The sequence below is a fragment of the Scyliorhinus canicula genome, chromosome 20, assembly GCF_902713615.1.
Source record: "Scyliorhinus canicula chromosome 20, sScyCan1.1, whole genome shotgun sequence".
Classification (NCBI taxonomy): domain Eukaryota; kingdom Metazoa; phylum Chordata; class Chondrichthyes; order Carcharhiniformes; family Scyliorhinidae; genus Scyliorhinus; species Scyliorhinus canicula.
The window spans coordinates 51,694,700-51,715,413 of record NC_052165.1 but is presented as its reverse complement, the minus strand read 5'-3'; the positions used below and the strand labels follow the sequence as shown (position 1 = coordinate 51,715,413).

The following is a 20,714-nucleotide window of genomic DNA, read 5'->3' as shown; positions in this document are numbered from 1 at the left end:
AGCTCAGCTGTAACCAATATGACAGCATCATTGGTGCTTATGTCCCAACCCTTCACTCCACCTTGATAAAATCCTCACTGCCATCCAAAGAAGAAAAAAAGTCATCCTTCAGGGGGTCTTTAATGCAAGGATTAACCATGACTCCAATGTCTGGAATAGAAACATCGGGAATAACAAGGTCGCAAAACCCACTGTAAATGGCGTCCTCCTGATTACAACGTGTGCTCAGCATGGTCTCATTATAACAAACATCCTCCTCCGCCAGAAGAGTAAATTGTAAACTAGCCGGAGAAATCCGAGATGAAAGCACTGGACGCCCCCTTATTATGTCATTGTTCAGGTCAAGGATGTAAGTGATGTCTGTGTCACTTAATTTGTGTGGGCTATTGATGCTAGTCAGATTATTGACTTATTCCATGAACATCCACTGAGCATTAAGACATTGTAAGATCCAAAAGTCTAAGCAGAAGATCAATGTCACAAGTGTAAAACAGCCCAAACAAATTCCAAGTGCAGCTCACAACCAATCTTAAAAATGTTTAGCGATCCAACTAAATTATAGAACAGTGGGATCAAACAAAGTCAGCTGTAGTTGATTCTTGTTCCCAGACCATTGGGTTGTGCATCTCTTTCACCAGGACTGGTTTGATGAAAATGATGCTCAAGTATGTGACCTCCTGGAACAAAAACAAGCATTCAATGCCTGGCAGAACAACTGAAGGTTTCAACTGAAAAATGTAGCTTTCGATCAGCCCAAGGCTGACACCCGAGGAAGTGTGGGAAGAGAAAACCAGAGAGATCCAATTATGGTTTTTTTATTAATTTGCTCACGGGATGTGGGTTCTGCTGGCTAGACCAGCATTTATTACCCATCCCTAATTGCCCTTCAGAAGGTGTTGATGAGCTGCCTTCTAGAACCACTGGTCTTTGTGGTGTAGGTCCACTCACTGTGCTGTTAGGAAGGGAGTTCCAGGATTTTGACCCAATGACAGTGAAGGAACAGTGGTATAATAAGCTGATCATAATGTGTTTTTGAAGCCACCAGAGCCAGATCTATAAACTGGGCGGGATTCTCCGACCCCCCGCCGAATCGGAGAATCCCAGGGGGGACGGCGTGAATCCCGGCCCGCCACTCCGACGTCGGCTGCCGTTTTCCCCGGTGCCGGTTTTCAGGCTAGGGCCGTTCGCAGCGGCCCCCCCAGCAATTCTCCGGGCCCCAATGGGCCAAGCAGCCGTCAGTTTCTGGACAGTCCCGCCAGTGTGAAATGGACATGGTCCCACATGGTGGGATCTGGTTGGTAGGCCATCTAGTGGAGTCCTCGGGGGGGCGCAGGGGGATCTGACCCTGGGGGGTGAGGGGGGGGTCCCACAGTGGCCTGGCCCGTGATCGGGGCCCACCGATCTGCGGGCGGGCCTGTACCGTGGGAGCACTCCTTCCTTCTGCGCCGGCCTCTGTAGAGCTCCGCTATGGCCAGCGCGGAGAAGAACCACCCTGCACGTGTGCGGAACCATGCTGCCGGTACTGCGCATGCGCCAACTCGCGCCAGCCCTTTGGCGCCGGCGCCAACCCCTCTGCCGCCGGCCTAGCCCCCTGAAGTGCAGAGGATTCCGCAACTTCCGGTTGGCCCGACGCCGGAGAGGTTCGCGCCGTTCTTGGTGCTGGGCCATCCCGCCAATTGCGGGAGAATCCCGCCCACTGGGGCCAAATGGACAAATTTCCCTTTGTTGTTGTTTCTGTTCTTCAGAATGACAATGCCATCTTTCAATGCCGGAAGGAACGTTTTCAACAACTCCTGAACTGTGAATTTACAGTGGTAGCTGATACTCTCTAGGCAATCCCCGAGTACCCTGTGGTGGAAATCTATTGGTCAGCCACCATTAATGGGAGATTTTGGTCAGGATCTCATCATTGCATTCATTAACCTGACCAAAATCTCAGTAAATCTACAAGGTTATGTGGATTGTACTCCAAAGATTTTGATGTCCAAGAATCCTCATCGCAACCTTTCAATGATTTCACAATGATATGACTGCATCTCTCTCGAGTGAAGGATCCCTTCAAAATCCAGACTGGGGTCAAGCAAGGCTGTATAAGAGTTACCATACTATTTACAATCTATTTGACAGTGGCTATTCAACTCATCAAAGGTCAATTGCCCTCTGGTGCCGATATTAAATAGTATCAAGATGGAAAATTCTTCAATCGTGAACATCTCAATCCCAAAATTAAATTTACCTCCATAGATAAATGGGGCGGGATTCTTCATTGGCCGATGCTGAAACTGCAAAACGCGATTGGGCATAGAATAGATTCCGACACCAAAATCGCGGCGGGCGCATAATTGCAATTCTCCGTCACCTCGACAACGGCGTCAATGTGTACCAGAACGCGGGTAGACACGATTTGAATATCATTAGCGGGCCGGACCCAGTATTCTCTGGGGCCTCTGTGATTCTCCTCCTCCGATGAGAACGAATGTGGAAAAACGTTGTTGAGTGGCAGCACGTGGCGCAGTGGTTAGCATTGGGACTACGGCGCTGAGGACCTGGGTTTGAATCCTGGCCGTGAGTCACTGTCCGTGTGGAGTTTGCACATTCTCCTCGTGCCTGTGTGGGTTTCACCCCCACAGCCCAAAGCAGTGCAGGTTAGGTGGATTGACCATGCTAAATTGCCCCTTAATTGGAAAATAAAATAATTGGACACTCTAAATTTAAAAAATGAAAATTGGTGTTGAAGTAGAAGATAAGCCATGATCCAGTTAAATGGTAGAATAAACTCAATGGCCTGTGTTCCTATGTTCATACAAAATCAATTTCAATAGACTGAACATGGTGTCTGGATGACCAAAAAATATCTTCCACAGGGTCCTTTCTTTCAACTTTCAAATGATCGGTATTATAGGGGAGGACAAATCAAATGTTTCAAAGACACTCTGAAGTACTCCATGAAGCATGGTAGCATTGATTTTGATCTCAGAGTGGCAGCCACCTGTCCGTCAAGCTTTATGCCCCAACATCTTAATGATGAAGAAGAGAAGCAGCAGAGAGGGGAGGAAAAATGCAAATTGTGCATTCCGGAGCCCACTACCTTGTGGGACATCCTTGCCCATGTACCCAAAGATATACAGGTCGAAAATTGTTTTATAGTCAGATGAAAAATAGGCCTCATCCTCCAATTGAGGGACAGCAAACGACAATGATACTGTCCTGCAAATTTTGAGGTTTCCTTGGGACATGCATCTGCAGTAGATGTAGCCTTAGTCTTCATCAGAATTTTCAATTTTGGGTTGGGGACCCAGCTGCCATTTCAGTTCCGGTCCCCAGCCCTGCACAGAATTTTAAAGGCAGGGAGTGGACTCACTGTCTAATTGAGGATGGCAGGCCGTCTCATAGGCCTGGAAGGTCAATGGAAGGCTCCAATGTGGACACACTGGCAGACTCACAAGCCAAGGTGGGAGCTTGAGGATACATACTGGAGAGAAACAATATTGAGCCACCCTCTGAGAAAGCAGTTGTTTTTATTTTTAAAAGGCCACAACTGCTTGTCCACGATCGTGGAGGGACAACCTCACCAAGGAAAAGCTAGTAGCCACAGCAGCTATTATGAATCAGCAGAAGATTCATCACATGATCCATTGGTCCACCACCCTTTACCGCTCTGAACCCATCAAGTTGGTTTGGATATCGTCCAGACCAACTGATTCTGCACACGACCCCAACTGAAAATTTTAGGCAGTGTAAGGATGGGGGTAACAGCAAATCATAGAAACATTGAATCCCTACAGTGCTATTCAGCCCATCGTGTCTGCACCAACCCTCCGAAAGAGCACCCCACCTATGCCCACTCCTCTGCCCTATTCCTGTAACCCCACCTAACCTTTTGACACTAAGGGGCAATTTAGCAATGCCTTCAATTGGCTGTTTACCAAGAAGCAACAAGCAGCCAATCCATCCCCAAACTACCCTCATTGGCTCAGAGTCAGGATGATGGCAATGAACCAGCACAGAATCCGGTGGCATAAAGTTACATGTCTGCCTGCCTCCAATCTCAGCCCTAAAGAATTAAACAACCCAATCCTCTGACTGTAGGAGGTCACCTGACACAAGGCCCTGGTTCTAAACCTTACAGTCCAGAGGATTGGAGGAATTTCTGGTGGCAGACCAAGGACTTTCAACATGACTCAGACATCCATTGGGGCTGACAGAGGGAAATTCACCTAATTATTTCCTGCTTTTGATTGTAAGTGCTTACCTGTACAACCTATCAACTCTGCACTCTTTGCCTTGTTTATCTGTCACATGTATTATGGCTCAGAGTTTTTGCTTAATTACACTTTCTCTTCAGTGCAATTTTCCCAGTATCAGTGTAAAGGTGTGAGGGGTGAGTTGGCTATGATAGATCAGAGAACTTCTTTAAAATGCATAATGGTGGATAATGGGTGGAATTTATCAGTTTCATTGCGCCCTACTTGGTGACGGGACGAGGCAGTTGAATCTCACAAGAGGCCTCTCACGCGTTTCGCGATGCTTGCAACATCTCGTGAGATTCAGTTGAACCTCGCGAGACATTGCGATCTGGATCTTGCCTTCACTGGGTGAGATCCAGATCAGCATTAGGCTCATTTAAATATGTCTGTGCTGGATTTTCCCTGCACTTGGGAACTAACGGCTTCTGAGCAAGACCTTGACCAGGCTCCATTTAGTACTGGTCCACAGGTGTAACGGCACCTGAGTAGGTCTCCCAGGCCATTGGAGACCACCAGGTAGTCGGGCATTGGGCAGGGTGATACCCTGGCACTTCCACTGGCACCCGTACACCTTGGCACTGCCATCCTGCCACTTTGGCACTGTCACCCAGGTACCCTGGCAGTGACTAAAGTACAGCCTAGATAGGGTGTTCCTCGCCAAAGCCAAAAGTACAAAGCACTGCTGCTACCAAGAAACACCCACTAAGCGTGCCCAAAAACAGACCCTGGTTTTTTTCTCGTAGAATGGGCTAATATTTAAGGAACATATGGCTTCATTGTAACAGTTACACAGTCCTTTCTGGCCAAGATCACAAAAGGAAAAACTGCCCAACTATGGCTAACAAAACAAATTAAGCATCAAAATGAGTAATAGGACTCAAAACATTAACTCTGTTTCTCTCCTAATAGATGCTGGCAGACCTGCTTTGTTTTTCCGGCGTCCTCTGTTCTTGATTCAGATTCCAGCATTACCATATTTTGCTTATTTTATACATTTAATCACAGTTGGCATGCTAGGGGAAGGGGGTATGTAGAATAAATAAGAAAGGCTTGGGATGGATTGTCCATGGTATTACTGATTCCGTAAAATTCACTCAGCAGTGGAGAAGATCTTGGATGGCCTTCTAGTCCAGAGATCAGTAGAGGCATTAACTGGCCAACCAAAGGCCAAGTAAGGGCCTTTTCCCGTCATCAATGGCAGAATAGAGGAATGGCGTGGGACACTACCATGTGAGGAGATGGCCCAGTAAAAACTTGCAGCGTATCTGTGCTCAGGTGTGAGAAAGCCCTCCTGAACAGGCAGTCTGTGGCCCATTAAGGGCCTAGCTGACTGTCCCGGAGAGCCAAACCCCTGTACCTGGTGCCAGGGAGAATCCATGATGCTGCTCCTGACTTGGTGCAGACCCAGTTGTGGCCACTGCTCCTGGTAGCGCTGCTGGGACTCGAGAGATTTGTAGTTTCATTGTGTCCTCCCACAATTTGCTTTCCTATCTATCTTTGTAGCTTCAACAATTTTGGCGACATACATTCGATCCCTTCATCCAAGTCATTAATGTTGATCATAGGTAGTTGGAGCCCCACCATAGATCCCTGAGGCACACCACTATTTCAGTTTGCCAAGTTTGTTCACTGCCAAGTAGTGCTTTCACACGTCATGTGGAGCGCTGGAAATTGGTTGCCTGCTAGCTCATCCATTGTCTTGTGAAAAAATGAAAATGAAAATCGCTTATTGTCACGAGTAGGCTTCAGTGAAGTTACTGTGAAAAGCCCCTAGTCGCCACATCCCGGCGCCTGTTCGGGGAGGCTGGTACGGGAATTGAACCGTGCTGCTGGCCTGCCTTGGTCTGCTTTCAAAACCAGCAATTTAGCCCAGTGTGCTAAACCATTTTCTGATCTGTAAAGAATCAATTAGAAGGAAAAGGAGAAATTAGCAGAAAATACAATCTTTACTCTCACATAAAGCTGAATATTTTCACATCTTTTATTTAATATCTGCTGTTTATATTGTTGCAGGGGTCGCATCAAGCACTTGGATGTTGTTACGCTCCTGAGAAGGATACAACCCCCTTTAGGATTTGGCAAGCTGTGTCCACATAGAGTGGCCTGCAAAGTAAGTATTAATGCACTTTGGCAACACTTCTCCCAACCTTCCTACCCGACTCATGAATCATTAGCTGGTAAGTTTGCACCCATAGGGAAAGATTTTATTTCATTATTTGTCATAAAATTGTAAATGTGAGAACTCATTTACAATTTTACAACAAGCAACTATCCACAGGGAGCCGTTTGAACAGGCCAAGGAGGGAATGGTGGGTGGCTGGATGTAGGACTGACCTTCGGGAGGGAGCAGCCACGCTAGCAGGTAATGCTGGGGAGGTATGTGATAACGATTGGGTTGTTGGAGGGGACGCCGGTGATGCTCATGAATGTAAATGTGCCGAATTGGGACAATGTGGGGTTTGTGAAGGGGTTTCTGGGAGTGATCCCGGATTTAGACACGCACCAGTTGACTATGGGGGGCGATTTTAACTCTGTGTTGGAACTGAGGGTGGACAGTGTTGTAGGAGCGGTTTCAAGGCCAGTGTATTGATTCAGCTTCCACATGGGACTATTCCCTGTGGCTCAGCTCAGTACAGAGAGGAACAAACACCACAACCTGGATAAGATGGCTTATTTAATCAAGCTTGTTACATGTACACAGAGAACAGACTGGTTATCGGCCAAGACCTGTTCTGCCGAACAAAGACCAGAACACAGTACTTATACAACGTTCAAAAATCAATAGCCCACCCCAGTTGGACGCAATCCAATCCCTGAAGCTGCTACTTTTAAACTTATCCAATAGAATCGCAAGCAGTGTTTAAACTTCACCCAATAGAATCGCAAGCAGCACATGATTGATACTCATCCTGACAGCTGTGTACAATCCCAGCAGCTTGCTGAATGATTTTGAGAAACAGAACAACAGAACCAGCACCCTGAATTATTTCACAAAGACAAGGAGCGGGATTCTCCGACCCCCCGCAGGATCCCTCCCTCCTGGACATATTGGCGAATCCGCTGGTCATCGTCAGTTCACTTGAGGTCATCCGCGTCCACGATGGACACATCCCTATATGGAGTCAGTTCATGTCGGCCAATGGTAATAGAGTCAGATAAATTGGTTAGAACAACATTACGCCCAGGCATATCACACACAATTCCTTGCTTGGTTTAGTTGTTATACAACGTAACTCATTAATTGTTGTCTGATAAGTGCCTTCCACACAAGCTGACTGACTTGCTGGCTAAGGTCTGTAGCTGTTTCGGCATCCTGGTATATATCCTGAACTGCAGCTCTCATTTGCCCTTTCATAACCTCAATCCCTTCACTTATCTCCACAATGTCAAGGGCGTTGATTTCTACTATGTCTCTCTATTGTCGCTTACGTATTTTCCATCAACTCCCGTCCAAAATCCCCCTCTCCAAGGCTACAAAGAATCCTAGACCACAGCAATAGACTGGTAAGTGTAGATTGGCGACATCAATCATAACTCTTACATGTGCATAACCTGATACTATGGCCACTGATTCATCAGTGAGGGTCAGAAATAACCCGTGTCCCACAGTGTGGCTAGTGATATGCTCATCATATTCGGGCTTTGGGGTTGTCCTGGACTCGTGGTTGTAATTGAGCCAGAGCTTGCCGGTGTCACAGTTGTGGTGGTAGGCTTCGTAGGCCACCATCAAATTCACCAACCCACCGAGAGAGACATTTGACCATGATGTTTGATGGTTTTTGGACTCACATGAACAATTTGGACTTATTGTTTCATCACTGTTCTCATGACTTGTATGTACCTTAACTTATCTACCTGTTTTGTGTTCAATTTTCTTAGTGTACAGAAAATATGCAACATATAAAAAAGGGGGGATGTGGTGATGTGCATCACTGTAAATAAACAAGGGGTTAATGTAAATATATGTAGACTAGCTAGACACTAGAGGGAGAACCAGAGACATCACACACACACACTCAACCAATAGATCAGTTAGATAGGACACGACCAATGAGCATTCACGATACACACAGAGGTGACACGACCACAGGAGGGCATTACACCAACTCATATATAAAGGACACCACACACATCATCTGCCTCTTTCCAGTGGAGACAGTCAATGAGTAGAGACACAAGGTTGATATGATATCACTCCCACCACGTGGATTGTAGCAGTCTAGTTAGTCAGTCTGAGTAGCTATAGTAGGATTAGCGGTAGTGTCGAACCCAAGTTATAGAAATGAAATGAAAATCGCTTATTGTCACAAGTAGGCTTCAAATGAAGTTACTGTGAAAAGCCCCTAGTCGCCACATTCTGGCGCCTGTTCAGGGAGGCTGTTACGGGAATCGAAACCTGCCTTGGCCTGCTTTCAAAGCCAGCGATTTAGCCCTGTGATAAACAGCCCCTGTATATAGTTTAATAAACGTGTTGAAGTTATCTCCACATCTGATCCTTCCTTTGTCAAGTGCACCACAAGGACGCCGCTTATGCTACACCTAGAGCATAACAACATCTACACCCATTTTTGTTCCCTCAAACTTTGTTTCTTTTCTTCCTACCGGTCAATTGTGTCAGGAATAATTATTTTTCAACCTGACCCAAAGTTTTAACACAAAAGCAATCCATTACAGGATCAGACATAATCAATTTAGATATCTCAAACTCCAATCAATCCTATTAAATTAAAATGGTCTCATTCTTACATGTGTGAATTTATATCCGGATAAAAATTCCCACATGTGGTTCAGAATAATATTGGAATCATGCCTCTGGCCAGAAAACATGACTTCAGGTTTTTGTCAGCTGTTTGGACTTGAAGCACTTAAATGATTAAACATTAAAAAAAAGAAAACACAACTTCAGGCAGCAAGTGTTTTGAAACAAATATAATCATTCCTCAGAAAGACAAATCTTAATAATAACATTACTCTACGAATCCCCTCCAAACAAACGAAACACGATACTGCTGCTCGTAAAGTTCACAGCAGGCCTTTGTCCTTGCTCACCGCAAGCTGACACTCTTTCGGTTAAAGTAATGAACAAGGTTCACTACCCTTTTTCATTATAAAACTTAAACTGTTTGTTTGATTCATTTATCTTTCTTTTTTCCATTTAATCCAATCCTCAACACCTGACTCATAGGCATCACCTATCCTTTAGTAAATTAAAATCTCAAAGGCATTTCACTCAAATACATTATGAACGACCAAACCTTTGTTCCCTCACTGGGGTGATGCATGCTTAGAATTTCTACGTTTAACTGGTGTTATTGAATTTCCATACATCCACAATTTAATCTTGTATCAAGTAATTTACACACATGTTTCAGGGCTATTTAAAAAGCAATCAGTGGTATGCTAAAACAGTTAACTTTTGTGCTCCAATTCTTGTTCCTTTGTCATTTTTTTTTCAACCTCCCTTTTCTCCTCAGCTGCCCTAAGCAGTGGGATTTCAAATCCTGTTACACATACTACATCAGAATAATGACACCAGCTTTGTCAGACTGGTCACTTACTCTGAGTTCCTCTGGTGTTCCCTGTTCTGGCCTCCATCGAATCGTCATGAGGCCCTACTCTTTCCAATCTTTTTAACACGGTGGTTTATCCTGCTCTGCTCATCGGCGTGGAACAAAAGTCCGTCTTTGCCCACCCAACGTTAGCATGTTCTCAGTGTTGCATGTGTCCACCGCTACCTAGTTGCAACTTTCGCACGACTTATGGATCCGACCACCTGATCCGTAACTCCTCTATCTACTGGGTGGTAAACTAAAATGTGCTCACTCGTATTAAGGAGGCGGATCATTCTGCCAGAATCCTGTGTGCGCCCGAGCTCGCTGCGCCAAATATCATAGGAGCAGTTTCAAGACCTGTGTATTGAGTCAGCTTCCACATGGGGTTGTTCCCTGTGGCTCAGCTCAGTACAGAGAGGAACAAACACCACAACCTGGACAAGATGGTTTGTTAATAAAACTTGTTACATGTACACAGAGAACAGACTGGATATCAGCCAAGACCTGTTCTGCCGAACAAAGACCAGAACACAATACTTATACAATGTTCAAAATTCAATAGCCCACCCCAGTTGGATGTGATCCAATCCCTGAAGCTGCTACTTTTAAACTTGTCTAATAGAATCGCAAGCAGTGTTTAAACTTCACCCAATAGAATAACAAGCAGCGCATGATTGATCCTCATCCTGACAGCTGTGTACAATCCCAGCAGCATTCTGACTGTGAGAAACAGAACAACAGAAACAGCACCCTGAATTGTTTCACAAAGACATATGGGCGGGATTTTTCCATCGGGCGACCATGTGCCCACACCAGAGTAAAGACGGGAGTGTTTTGCTCCGGCGTCGGCGCCCGTTCCGGGACCCCATTCTGTGGCCCACAGGGGCCTCGGATGGCGCTGGAGCTGCCTTGCCTGCCCTGACGCCAAATGGTGCACGGCTACAGGAGCCGGCGCGGAGCAAAGGAGGCCGGGGAGGTAGAGAGGCCAGGCCGCCGATTGGTGGGCCCCGATTGTGGGCCAGGCCACTCCGGAGGCCCTTCCCCCTGGGGTCGAACCCCCCAACCCCCCCCACAGGCCGCCCCCGGACCCTTTAACGCAGAAGTCCCGCCGGCTCAGAGGATGTTAGAACGGCGCCGGCGGGACGGCTTTTTGATGGCAGCCTCTCGGCCCATCCAGGCCGAAGAATCTGTGCGTCAGCCCATGTCGGCCCTGGCCGGAGAGTCAGCGCATATCCCGACCGACGCTGCGTTGACCATTCCTGCGACAATGGCGCCGAATTGCGTCGGGGCAGCGTGGCTTAATTCGCGCAGCGCCGATTCTCCGGCCCAGCCCAAGATGTCAGATGTCATGTCCTTTTGGTCAAGTTAGCTATCCTAAATCCCATTTGATTACTTATTACTGCCATGTCCTAAAAAGACATGTTTAATGGTTAATAATGATTACTCAGTCCTATAATTTATCTCAATTCTTAATAAAATAACTTACGTAAAACTACTCTAGTGGCATGCTAACGATTCAGTTTTAAGAGGTATCATCGCTGAACCCCACCCTTCAGGCAGCTTGAACCTTAAGTCAATGGGAAGGTTGAGGATGGCAAAGGAGTTGGGATGGTTTATGGTTCACATGGGAATGTTGGACCCATTGAGGTTTAGGAACCCGGGTGGGGAGGCAGTAGTCCTTCTTCTCGCATGTGTATAATGTATACTCCAGAATTGATTTTCTTTGTGGTGAGTCGAGCAGTGTTGGTGGGGATGGTGGAGGCAGATATATGGGAATCATGAACTCTGATCATGCGCCACACTGGCTGGAGGTCAGGCTTAGTTCGAGGCAGGAGCAGAGGCCAGAATGGAGGCTGTATCTGGACTTTTGGCGGATAAAGGTTTCTGTGACAAGGTGCGGTCGTGATCAGAGACTACGTGGAGCTGAATCAGCACGAGGAGGTGTTGGCAGCCACATTTTGGGAGGTGTTAAAGGCGGTGGTTCAGGGGAGGGTATCTCGGGACAGGAAGAGGATGGAAGGTTGTTGGACGAAATAGTCGAGGTGGACAGGAAATATTTGAGAGCTCCCACCAAGGAGGGGTTGATGGAGAGAAAAAGGTTACAGGGGCAGCTTGACAGGCTGATGACGGGAAAGGCAGTGGGGCAGTTGCAGAGGGTGAGGGGGTTGCAATGTGAGTATGGAGAGAAGGCTAGCTGCATGCTAGCCTACCAGCTATGGAGGCAGGCCACATCTGGGAAATTCTGAGGGTGCAGACAGGGAAGGGGAAGGTAGTGTTGGACCTGGGGAGGATAAACAAGGTGTACAGGGCCAAGCCAGAGGGTGAGGAGGGAAATATGGAACAGTTTTTGGATGGGCTGGTGTTCCCAAGGCTGGAGGAAGAGAGGAGCCTGAGACAACATAGGACGTGCCCCCCCCCCCCCCTCACCATCCACTCATTATATACCTCAACTAACAGGGGTCCCAGCTCCCACCCAAACTTCTTGTAGAACTCGGCTGGGAACCCATCTGGACCGGGGGTCTACCCCGTCTGAATTGACCTCACCAATGCATTACCTCCCTCTTATTGATCGGGGCCTCCAGTCCCTGTGCCTCCAGTCCCTGTGCCTCACCCACCCTCGTGATCTCCAGCCCATCCAAAAACTGCCTCATACCCTCATCCCCCACCGGAGGCTCCGAGCTTTATAATTTCCGGTAAAAATTTCAAACACCCTATTCACTTCCCCTGCTCTGTTACCATCACCCTGTCACCCCTGTTGAGGCTAGGGATGGATGTTTAAATACTCTATGTGAAGTCGGCATAAGGAAGGGGGTAGTTTTGGGTATTCTAAAAGGCATTAAGGCGGACAAGTCCCCAGGTCCAGATGGGATCTATCCCAGGTTACTGAGGGAAGCAAAGGACGTAATAGCTGGGGCCTTAACAGACTTTTTTGCAGCATCCTTGAGCACGGGTGAGGTCCCGGAGGACTGGAGAATTGCTAATGTTGTCCCTTTGTTTAAGAAGGGTAGCAGGGTTAATCCAGGGAATTATAGACCTGTAAACTTGACGTCAATGGTAGGCAAACTGTTGGAGTAGATACTGAGGGATAGGATCTATTCACATTTGGAAGAAAATAGACTTATCAGTGATAAGCAGCATGGTTTTGTGCATGGAAGGTCATGTCTTACAAACCTAATAGAATTCTTTGAGGAAGTGACAAAGTTAATTGATGAGGGAAGGGCTGTAGACGTCATATATATGGACTTCAGTAAGGCGTTTGATAAAGTTTCCCATGGCAGGTTTATTGAAAAAGTGAAGTCGTATGGGGTTCAGGGTGTACTAGCTAGATGGATAAAGAACTGGCTGAGCAACAGGAGACAAGAGAGTAGTGGTGGAAGGGAGTGTCTCAAAATGGAGAAAGGTGACTAGTGGTGTTTCACAGGGATCCGTGCTCGGACCAGTGTTGTTTGTGATATACATAAATGATCTGGACAAAGGTATAGGTGGTCTGATTAGCAAGTTTGCAGATGATACTAATGTTGGTGGAGTTGCAGATAGTGAGGAGGACTGTCAGAGAATACAGCAAAATATAGATAGATTGGAGAGTTGGGCAGAGAAATGGCAGATGGAGTTCCATCCAGGCAAATAAAAGGTGATGCATTTTGGAAGATCTAATTCAAGAGCGGACTATACGGTCAATGGAAGAGTCCTGGGGAAAATTGATATACAGAGAGATCTGGGAGTTCAGGTCCATTGTACCCTGAAGGTGGCAACGCAGGTTGATAGAGTGATCAAGAAGGCATACAGCATGCTTGCCTTCATTGGACGGGGTATTGAGTACAAGAGTTGGCAGGTCATGTTACAGTTGTATAGGACTTTGGTTAGGCCACATTTGGAATACTGCGTGCAGTTCTGGTCGCCACATTACCAGAAGGATGTGGATGCTTTAGAGAGGGTGCAGAGGAGGATCATCAGGATGTTGCCTGATATGGAAGGTGCTAGCTATGAAGAAAGGTTGTGTCGATTAGGATTGTTTTCATTGGAAAGACGGAGGTTGAGGGGGGACCTGATTGACGTCTACAAAATTATGAGAGGTATGGACAGGGTGGATAGCAACAAGCTTTTTCCAAGAGTGGGGGTGTCAATTACAAGGTGTTACGATTTCAAGGTGAGAGGGGGAAAGTTTAAGGGAGATGTGCGTGGCAAGTTTTTTACGCAGAGGGTGGTGGGTGCCTGGAACGCTTTGCCAGCGGAGGTGTTAGAGGCGGGCACGATAGCATCATTTAAGATGCATCGAGACAGATATATGAATGGGTAGGGAACAGAGGGAAGTAAATCCTTGGAGAATAGGCAACAGGTTTAGATAAAGGATCTGGATCAGCGCAGGCTGGGAGGGCCGAAGGGCCTGTTCCTGTACTGTAATTTTCTCTGTTCTTTGTTCTTTGTTTTAAAGTGGCTTCCCAGAGAGAAACCTATAGCCTGGCAGTTCTGACTGAATGTTACAGCCAGAATATCCACGTTAGCACTCAAACAGCTGGTTTCAATCACTCCGCATTCTGGGAGCATAGCCTGCTGCTGCAATGATTTCAACATCTGAAGCAAGGACACTCATCTTCCATTTCATATTAATCCTTGTTTTCGCTTTACCCCTCCCCCTGCATGTGTCTGGGTAGAGGGTGGGATGGTAAACTGGCAAGTAGTAGATTAGCTGGCCTATTATAACTATTGCATGTCTTATCTCTATTTTCATTATAAATGAACAGTTGTGTTTCACTTACAAATCTGGTGCTTATAAGTGATTGCAGCAGCCAAGGGCAAAAGATCTCAGAAACTTTATACAAATTACACAAAAAATCTCCCATCTGCCCAATCTCCCTCGCTGCCACCTGCACCTTTGTAGAAACTTAATGCCAGTGTCTATATGCCCAATCTTCTTGGTGATACTCTCCACTTTGTGGTATCGATGGTAGCCATGATGTGGAGAAACATTAAGTTTCTACAAAGATGCAAGGAAGCAGATAAGATCAAAGAATAAACATAGAACATACAGAGCAGAAGGAGGCCATTCGGCCCATCGAGTCTGCACCAATCCACTTAAGCCCTCACCACCACCCTAACCCCGCAACCCAATAACCCCTCCTAACCTTTTTGGTCACTGAGGAAAATTTATCATGGCCAATCCACCTAACCTGCACATCCTTGGACTGTGGGAGGAAACCGGATCACCCGGAGGAAACCCACGCAAACACGTCTTGCATCATTGACTTTGTCTATATATGTGTTTCTGGAACGCACCTCTTCATTCACTTGAGGAAGGAGCTGCGCTCCGAAATCTAGTGATTTGAAACAAACCTGTTGGGCTTTAATCTGATGTTGTAAGACTTCTTACTGTGCCCACCCCAGTCCAACGCCGGCATCTCCACATCATGGCTACCATCGACACCGCAAACTGCCAGCTCAAAATAGAGAGGATCTCAAAGAAGATCGCGCATATAGACACTAATATTAAGATTCTACAAAGAGGCAAGAAAGCAGACAAAATCAAAGTATCAACTTGCATCATTGACTTTGTCCATATATGTGTTTCTGGAACCCACCTCTTCATTCACCTGAGGAAGGAGCTGTGCTCCGAAAGCTAGTGATTCAAAACAAACCTGTTGGACTTTAACCTGGTGTTGTAAGACTTCTTACTGTGCCCACCCCAGTCCAACGCCGGCATCTCCACATCATGACCCTTGACATCGGCTGCATTTGATCAAGTATGGCATCAAGGAACTTGAAGTCAATGGGAATTCAGGGGAAACTCTCCACTGGTCATATCTAGCAGAAAGGAAGATGGTTGTGGTTGTTGGAGGTCAACCATCTCAGTCCTGGGACATAGATGCAGGAGTTCCTCAGGGTAGTGTCCTAGGCACAACCATGATTGCACAATTTTCAGCACCATTTGCAACTCCACAGACACTGAAGCAGTCCATGCCCATATGCAGCAAGCCTTGGACAATATTCAGGCTTAGACTGACAAGTCGCAAGTAACATTCACGCCACACAAATGTCCACCTCCAACAAGAGAGAATTTAATCATCACCCCTTGATATTCAATGTCATTATCATCACTGAATCCCCCACTATCAACAGTGTGGTTTATCATTTGCCAGAAACTTAACGACTAGTCATATAAATACCGTAGCTACAAGAAGTCAGTGATTCAGAATTATGTGGAGAGTAACTTACCTCCTTTCTCCTCAAAGCCTGTCCACCGTCTACAAGGCACAAGTAAGAAATGAGATGGGATACTTCCCATTCACCTGGTGAGTACAGCTCCAACAACACTTAAGAAGATGGACAGCATCCAGTTCGAAGCAGCCTTGTTGATTGACACCCCATTCACCACCGTCAATGTTCACTCCCTCCACCACCAATACACAGTGGCAGCAGTCTGTACCAGCTACAAGATGCACTGCAGCAACTCACCAAGGCTCCTTCACCAGCACTTTCCAAACCTACAGCCTCTACCACCTAAAAGGACAAGGACACCAGATGCATAGGAACAACAACACCTTCAATTTCTCCTCCAAGCCACACCCTTGACTTGGAACTATATTGACGTTCCTTTACTGTCACTAAATGCTTCAAAATCCTTGAACTTCCATCCCAATAGCACCGTGAGTGTTCTGACAACACATCGACTGCAGCAGTTCAAGATGGCAGCTCACCACCACCTTCTCAGGGGCAAGTAAGGAGGGGAATGAATGCTGGTCTAGCCAGTGAGACCCGAGTCCCACGAATGAATAAAAATAAACAATCTCTAGGGGTGAATGCTTTGAGAACCATAGGTCCAAACTTGCCTGCACCTCTCAAGCAAGCTCTCCTTTCCAAATGTCTTGTCTCAAGTTATTTGTATACTGTAACTCAAATGATTATTTTCAAAATTTTCAGCATTTCCAGATTTTCCTGGGAATTCAGATTCTCAGGGCGTGATTCAGCGGACTTAAAACTAAGTTTCAGGCGTGTTTGCGGAGTGCTTCTCGGTGGCTGCAACGCCAAGATTCACCGGCACTTTGTCATTTCTTTTCAGCCTCTGGAAGGTTTCTTCCTGCCGAGACCACAGTTGAATCGATTTCGTGCTGGTGAGCTCTCAGCTTAGACCGACAGCCGCGATTCTGCAACCCCCTTTCAGGATCTCCCCCCGCTTTGTGGACGCCCCTTTCAACCCCCGCCCCCAACCTTATTAAGGCTCCTCGAATCCTCCCCATCCCTTTTAAGGAGCAGTCCAGGGAGGCACTGTCAGGGTGCTTGGTGACACTGCCAGGCTGGCAGTGCCAAGGTGCCTGGGTGCCAGGATGCTTACCGTCTGTAAGCAGAGACAGCCGAACTAGCGAGGGGCATCTGGACCTGCGAGGGGCAGCCGGACCTGTGAGGGGCATCCGGACCTGCGAGGGGCATCCGGACTTGAAAGGGACAACTGGACCTGCGAGGGGCAGCCGAACCTGCGAGGGGCAGCCGGACCTGCGAGGGGCAGCCGGACCTGCGAGGGGCAGCCGGACCTGCGAGGGGCAGCCGGACCTGCGAGGGGCAGCCGGACCTGTGAGGGGCATCCAGCCCTGTGAAGGGCAGCCGGACCTGCGAGGGGCATCCAGCCCTGCGAGGGGTAGTGGGACCCGCGAGGGGCAGCGGGATCCGCGAGGGGCAGCGGGACCCGCAGGGGGCAGTGGGACCCGCAGGGGGCAGTGGGACCCGCGAGGGGCAGTGGGACCCGCAAGGGGGCAGTGGGACCCACGAGGGGCAGTGGGGCCCGCGAGGGGGCAGTGGGGCCCGCGAGGGGGCAGTGGGGCCCGCGAGGGGGCAGTGGGGCCCGCGAGGGGGCAGTGGGACCCGCGAGGGGGCAGTGGGACCCGTGAGGGGCCGTGGGGCCCGCGAGGGGGCAGTGGGACCCGTGAGGGGGCAGTGGGACCCGCGAGGGCAGCCTTCTTGTTGTTCAGGCTTTGTGCCCAGTTTGAAAAAAAAGTTCAAGAGTGATATCACAGAAACGTGGTCAGCTGATTGGTTGGTGAGTAATTGACATTAGGGACCATCTTTAAATAGCTGAAACTTAAATACCTGAATAAGACAAGTTAGGGAACAAAGCTGGGAGGATAAAGCAATAGGGAAAAAATGAATGTGAAAGCAGAACCATGTGGCTAAAAAGACTATAAGTGTGCTACAAGTTGATATCTCCAAAGCAAAACAACTGGTGGGTGCGGTTATATATTCTATGATATATTCTATAATAATGAGCAGAGAAGGGCCCCAGTTAATATTATTTAATACTAGTTAATATTATTTAATATCAAGGGATTATTTTAACTTAAAGGGATAAGACCTGGCAGCAAAGCTCCACGCCATGGTCTGCTTTTCTTGCTCCATGAAACCTGGAACGTTTCCAGTTCTCAGGATCAGCAGATGTCGGGGAAGTGTCTCCAGCTGCAGCTCCTGAAAGACGAGGTTACGGAATTGGAGAGCCTCTGGGTCACTGGAGCATCCGCGGGGCAGAGAGTATCGTGGATAGCATTTATAGAGAGGTGGTCACACCACAGGCTCAGACTCCACAGGCAGGAAGGGAATGGATGACTACCAGGCAGAACATTAGGGCTAGGCAGGCAGTGCAGGAATCTTCTGTGGCCATTCCCTTGCAAAACAGATATACCATTTTGGATACTGTTGGGGCGGGTGGGGGTGTGGGGGGCTCTCTCAGGGAAAAGCAGCAGCAGCAAAGTCTGTGGCACCACAGTTGGCTCTGCTGGACAGCAGGGGAGGAAAAGGACAAACTGAGCTGTGGAGCACTGAGCTATTTCTCAGTCCGTGAGCATGACTCCAGAATGTTGCCTCTCTGGTGCCAGGGTCTAGGATGTCACAGAGCGACTAAAGGGCATTCTGAAAGGGGAGGGTGATCAGCCAGTGGACATAGTGCACATTGGTACAAATGACATAGGTAGAAAGAGGGATGAGATCTTGCAATGTGAATTTCGGGAGTTAGGCAGAAGGTTAAACAGCAGGACCTCTAATGTTGTGGTATCGGGATCACTTCCTTGCCACGGGCGAATGAGTGCAGAAATAGGAGGATAGGTCAGATAAACGTGTGGGTGGAGGGATGGTGCAGGAGCGAGGGATTTAGGTACTTGGATCATTGGGATCGCTTCTGGGGCAGATGGGGCCTACATAAGCGGGCTGAGTTGCACCTGGATTGGAGAGGGACAAATACCCTAGCAAGGAGGTTTGTTTAAGTTACTGGGCAGGGTTTAAACTAATTTGGAAGGAGCATGGGATCCAAAATAACAGTACAGTGATGAAAAGATGGAGTCAAATATAGAGGATAAACCAGGCAAGTCCAGTGAGCAGAGCAGACAGAGGTCTAATACGTTGCATGTGAGGATTGGTAGGCTAAACTGCATTCATTTCAATGCAAGGAGCCAGACGGATGAGATTGATGAATTCAGAGTGTTGATCAGAAAATGGGATTATGGTATTATTTATTGCAATCACAGAAACTTTGTTGAAAGAAGGGCAGGACTGGCAGCTGAACGTCCCATGGTATAGAAGTTTCAGGCGTGACAGAGAGGGAGACAAAAGAGGAGGAAGAATTGGATTATTGATTAGAGAGAACATCACAGCAGTACTCAGGGATGATATTTTAGTAGGTTCCTCAAATGAAGCTATATGGATAGAACCTAGGAACAAAAAAGGGAGCAATAATATTGTTGGGCATGTATTATACCCACAAAAAGTCAGGGAAAGATAGAGGCGCAGATATGTAGGCAAACCTCTGAGATTTGGAAGAAAAATTGGGTAATAATAGGGAATTTTAGCTTCCCCAATATTATTAACTGGGATGGTCAAAGTGTGAAAGGCTTAGAGGGGGCTGAATTCTTAAAATGCCTTCAGGGGAGCTTTTTATGCCAATACGCAGAAAATTCTACAAGGGAGGAGGAGATGCTAGATCTAGTTTTAAGGAATGAAGCCGGGCAAGTGTGTGAAGTTTCATTGGGGAGCATTTTGGAAGCAGTGACTATAACTCAGAAGAATTTAAGGAAGTTAAGGAAGTTTAAGGCAGCACGGTAGCATGGTGGTTAGCATAAATGCTTCACAGCTCCAGGGTCCCAGGTTCGATTCCCTGCTGGGTCACTGTCTGTGCGGAGTCTGCACGTCCTCCCCGTGTGTGCGTGGGTTTCCTCCGGGTGCGCCGGTTTCCTCCCACAGTCCAAAGATGTGCGGGTTAGGTGGATTGGCCATGCTAAATTGCCCGTAGTGTCCTAAAAAGTAAGGTTAAGGGGGGGGTTGTTGGGTTACGGGTATAGGGTGGATACATGGGTTTGAGTAGGGTGATCATTGCTCGGCACAACATCGAGGGCCGAAGGGCCTGTTCTGTGCTGTACTGTTCTATGTTCTATTATGGAAAGGGACAAAGAGAGACAGGAACTTAAGGTTCTTAATTGGGCGAGGGCCAATTTTAACAAAATACGACAGGATCTGTCCAAAGTTAACTGCGAACAGCTACTTGTAGGAAAATCTAAATCAGAGCAATAGGATTCATTCAAAAAGGAAATGGAGAGAGTACAGGGCCAACATTTTTCCATGATAGTGAAGGGTCGGAGCCATTAGTCCAGAGAACCCTTGATGTCAAGGGATATTCAGAATTGGATAAGGTAAAAATGGGAGGCGTATGGCAGACAAAAATGGCTCAAAACATCAGATGCCCTGGAGGAATATATGAAGTGTAGAGGGTTACTTAAGAAAGAAATGAGGAGGTCAGCACGGTGGCGCAGTGGTTAGCATTGCTCCTCACAGCGCCGAGGTCCCAGGTTCGATCCCGGCTCTGGGTCACTGTCTGTGTCGAGTTTGCACATTCTCCCCGTGCTTGCATGAATTTCTCCCCCACAACCCAAAAATGTGCAGGACAGGT

The 20,714-nt window shown here is 47.5% G+C and overlaps 1 protein-coding gene across 4 annotated transcripts in view; it reads left to right on the top strand.

Moving 5' to 3' along the window:
• cacna1c (calcium channel, voltage-dependent, L type, alpha 1C subunit) overlaps positions 1–20,714 on the top strand; it is a 1,225,933-nt gene that overhangs the window by 1,104,777 nt on the left and 100,442 nt on the right. For all 4 annotated transcript variants that reach the window (XM_038780480.1, XM_038780479.1, XM_038780478.1 and 1 more), the window contains one exon: positions 6,261–6,357. In XM_038780480.1, the coding sequence (XP_038636408.1) occupies positions 6,261–6,357 (97 nt within the window). The remainder of the gene's footprint in view (positions 1–6,260; positions 6,358–20,714) is intronic.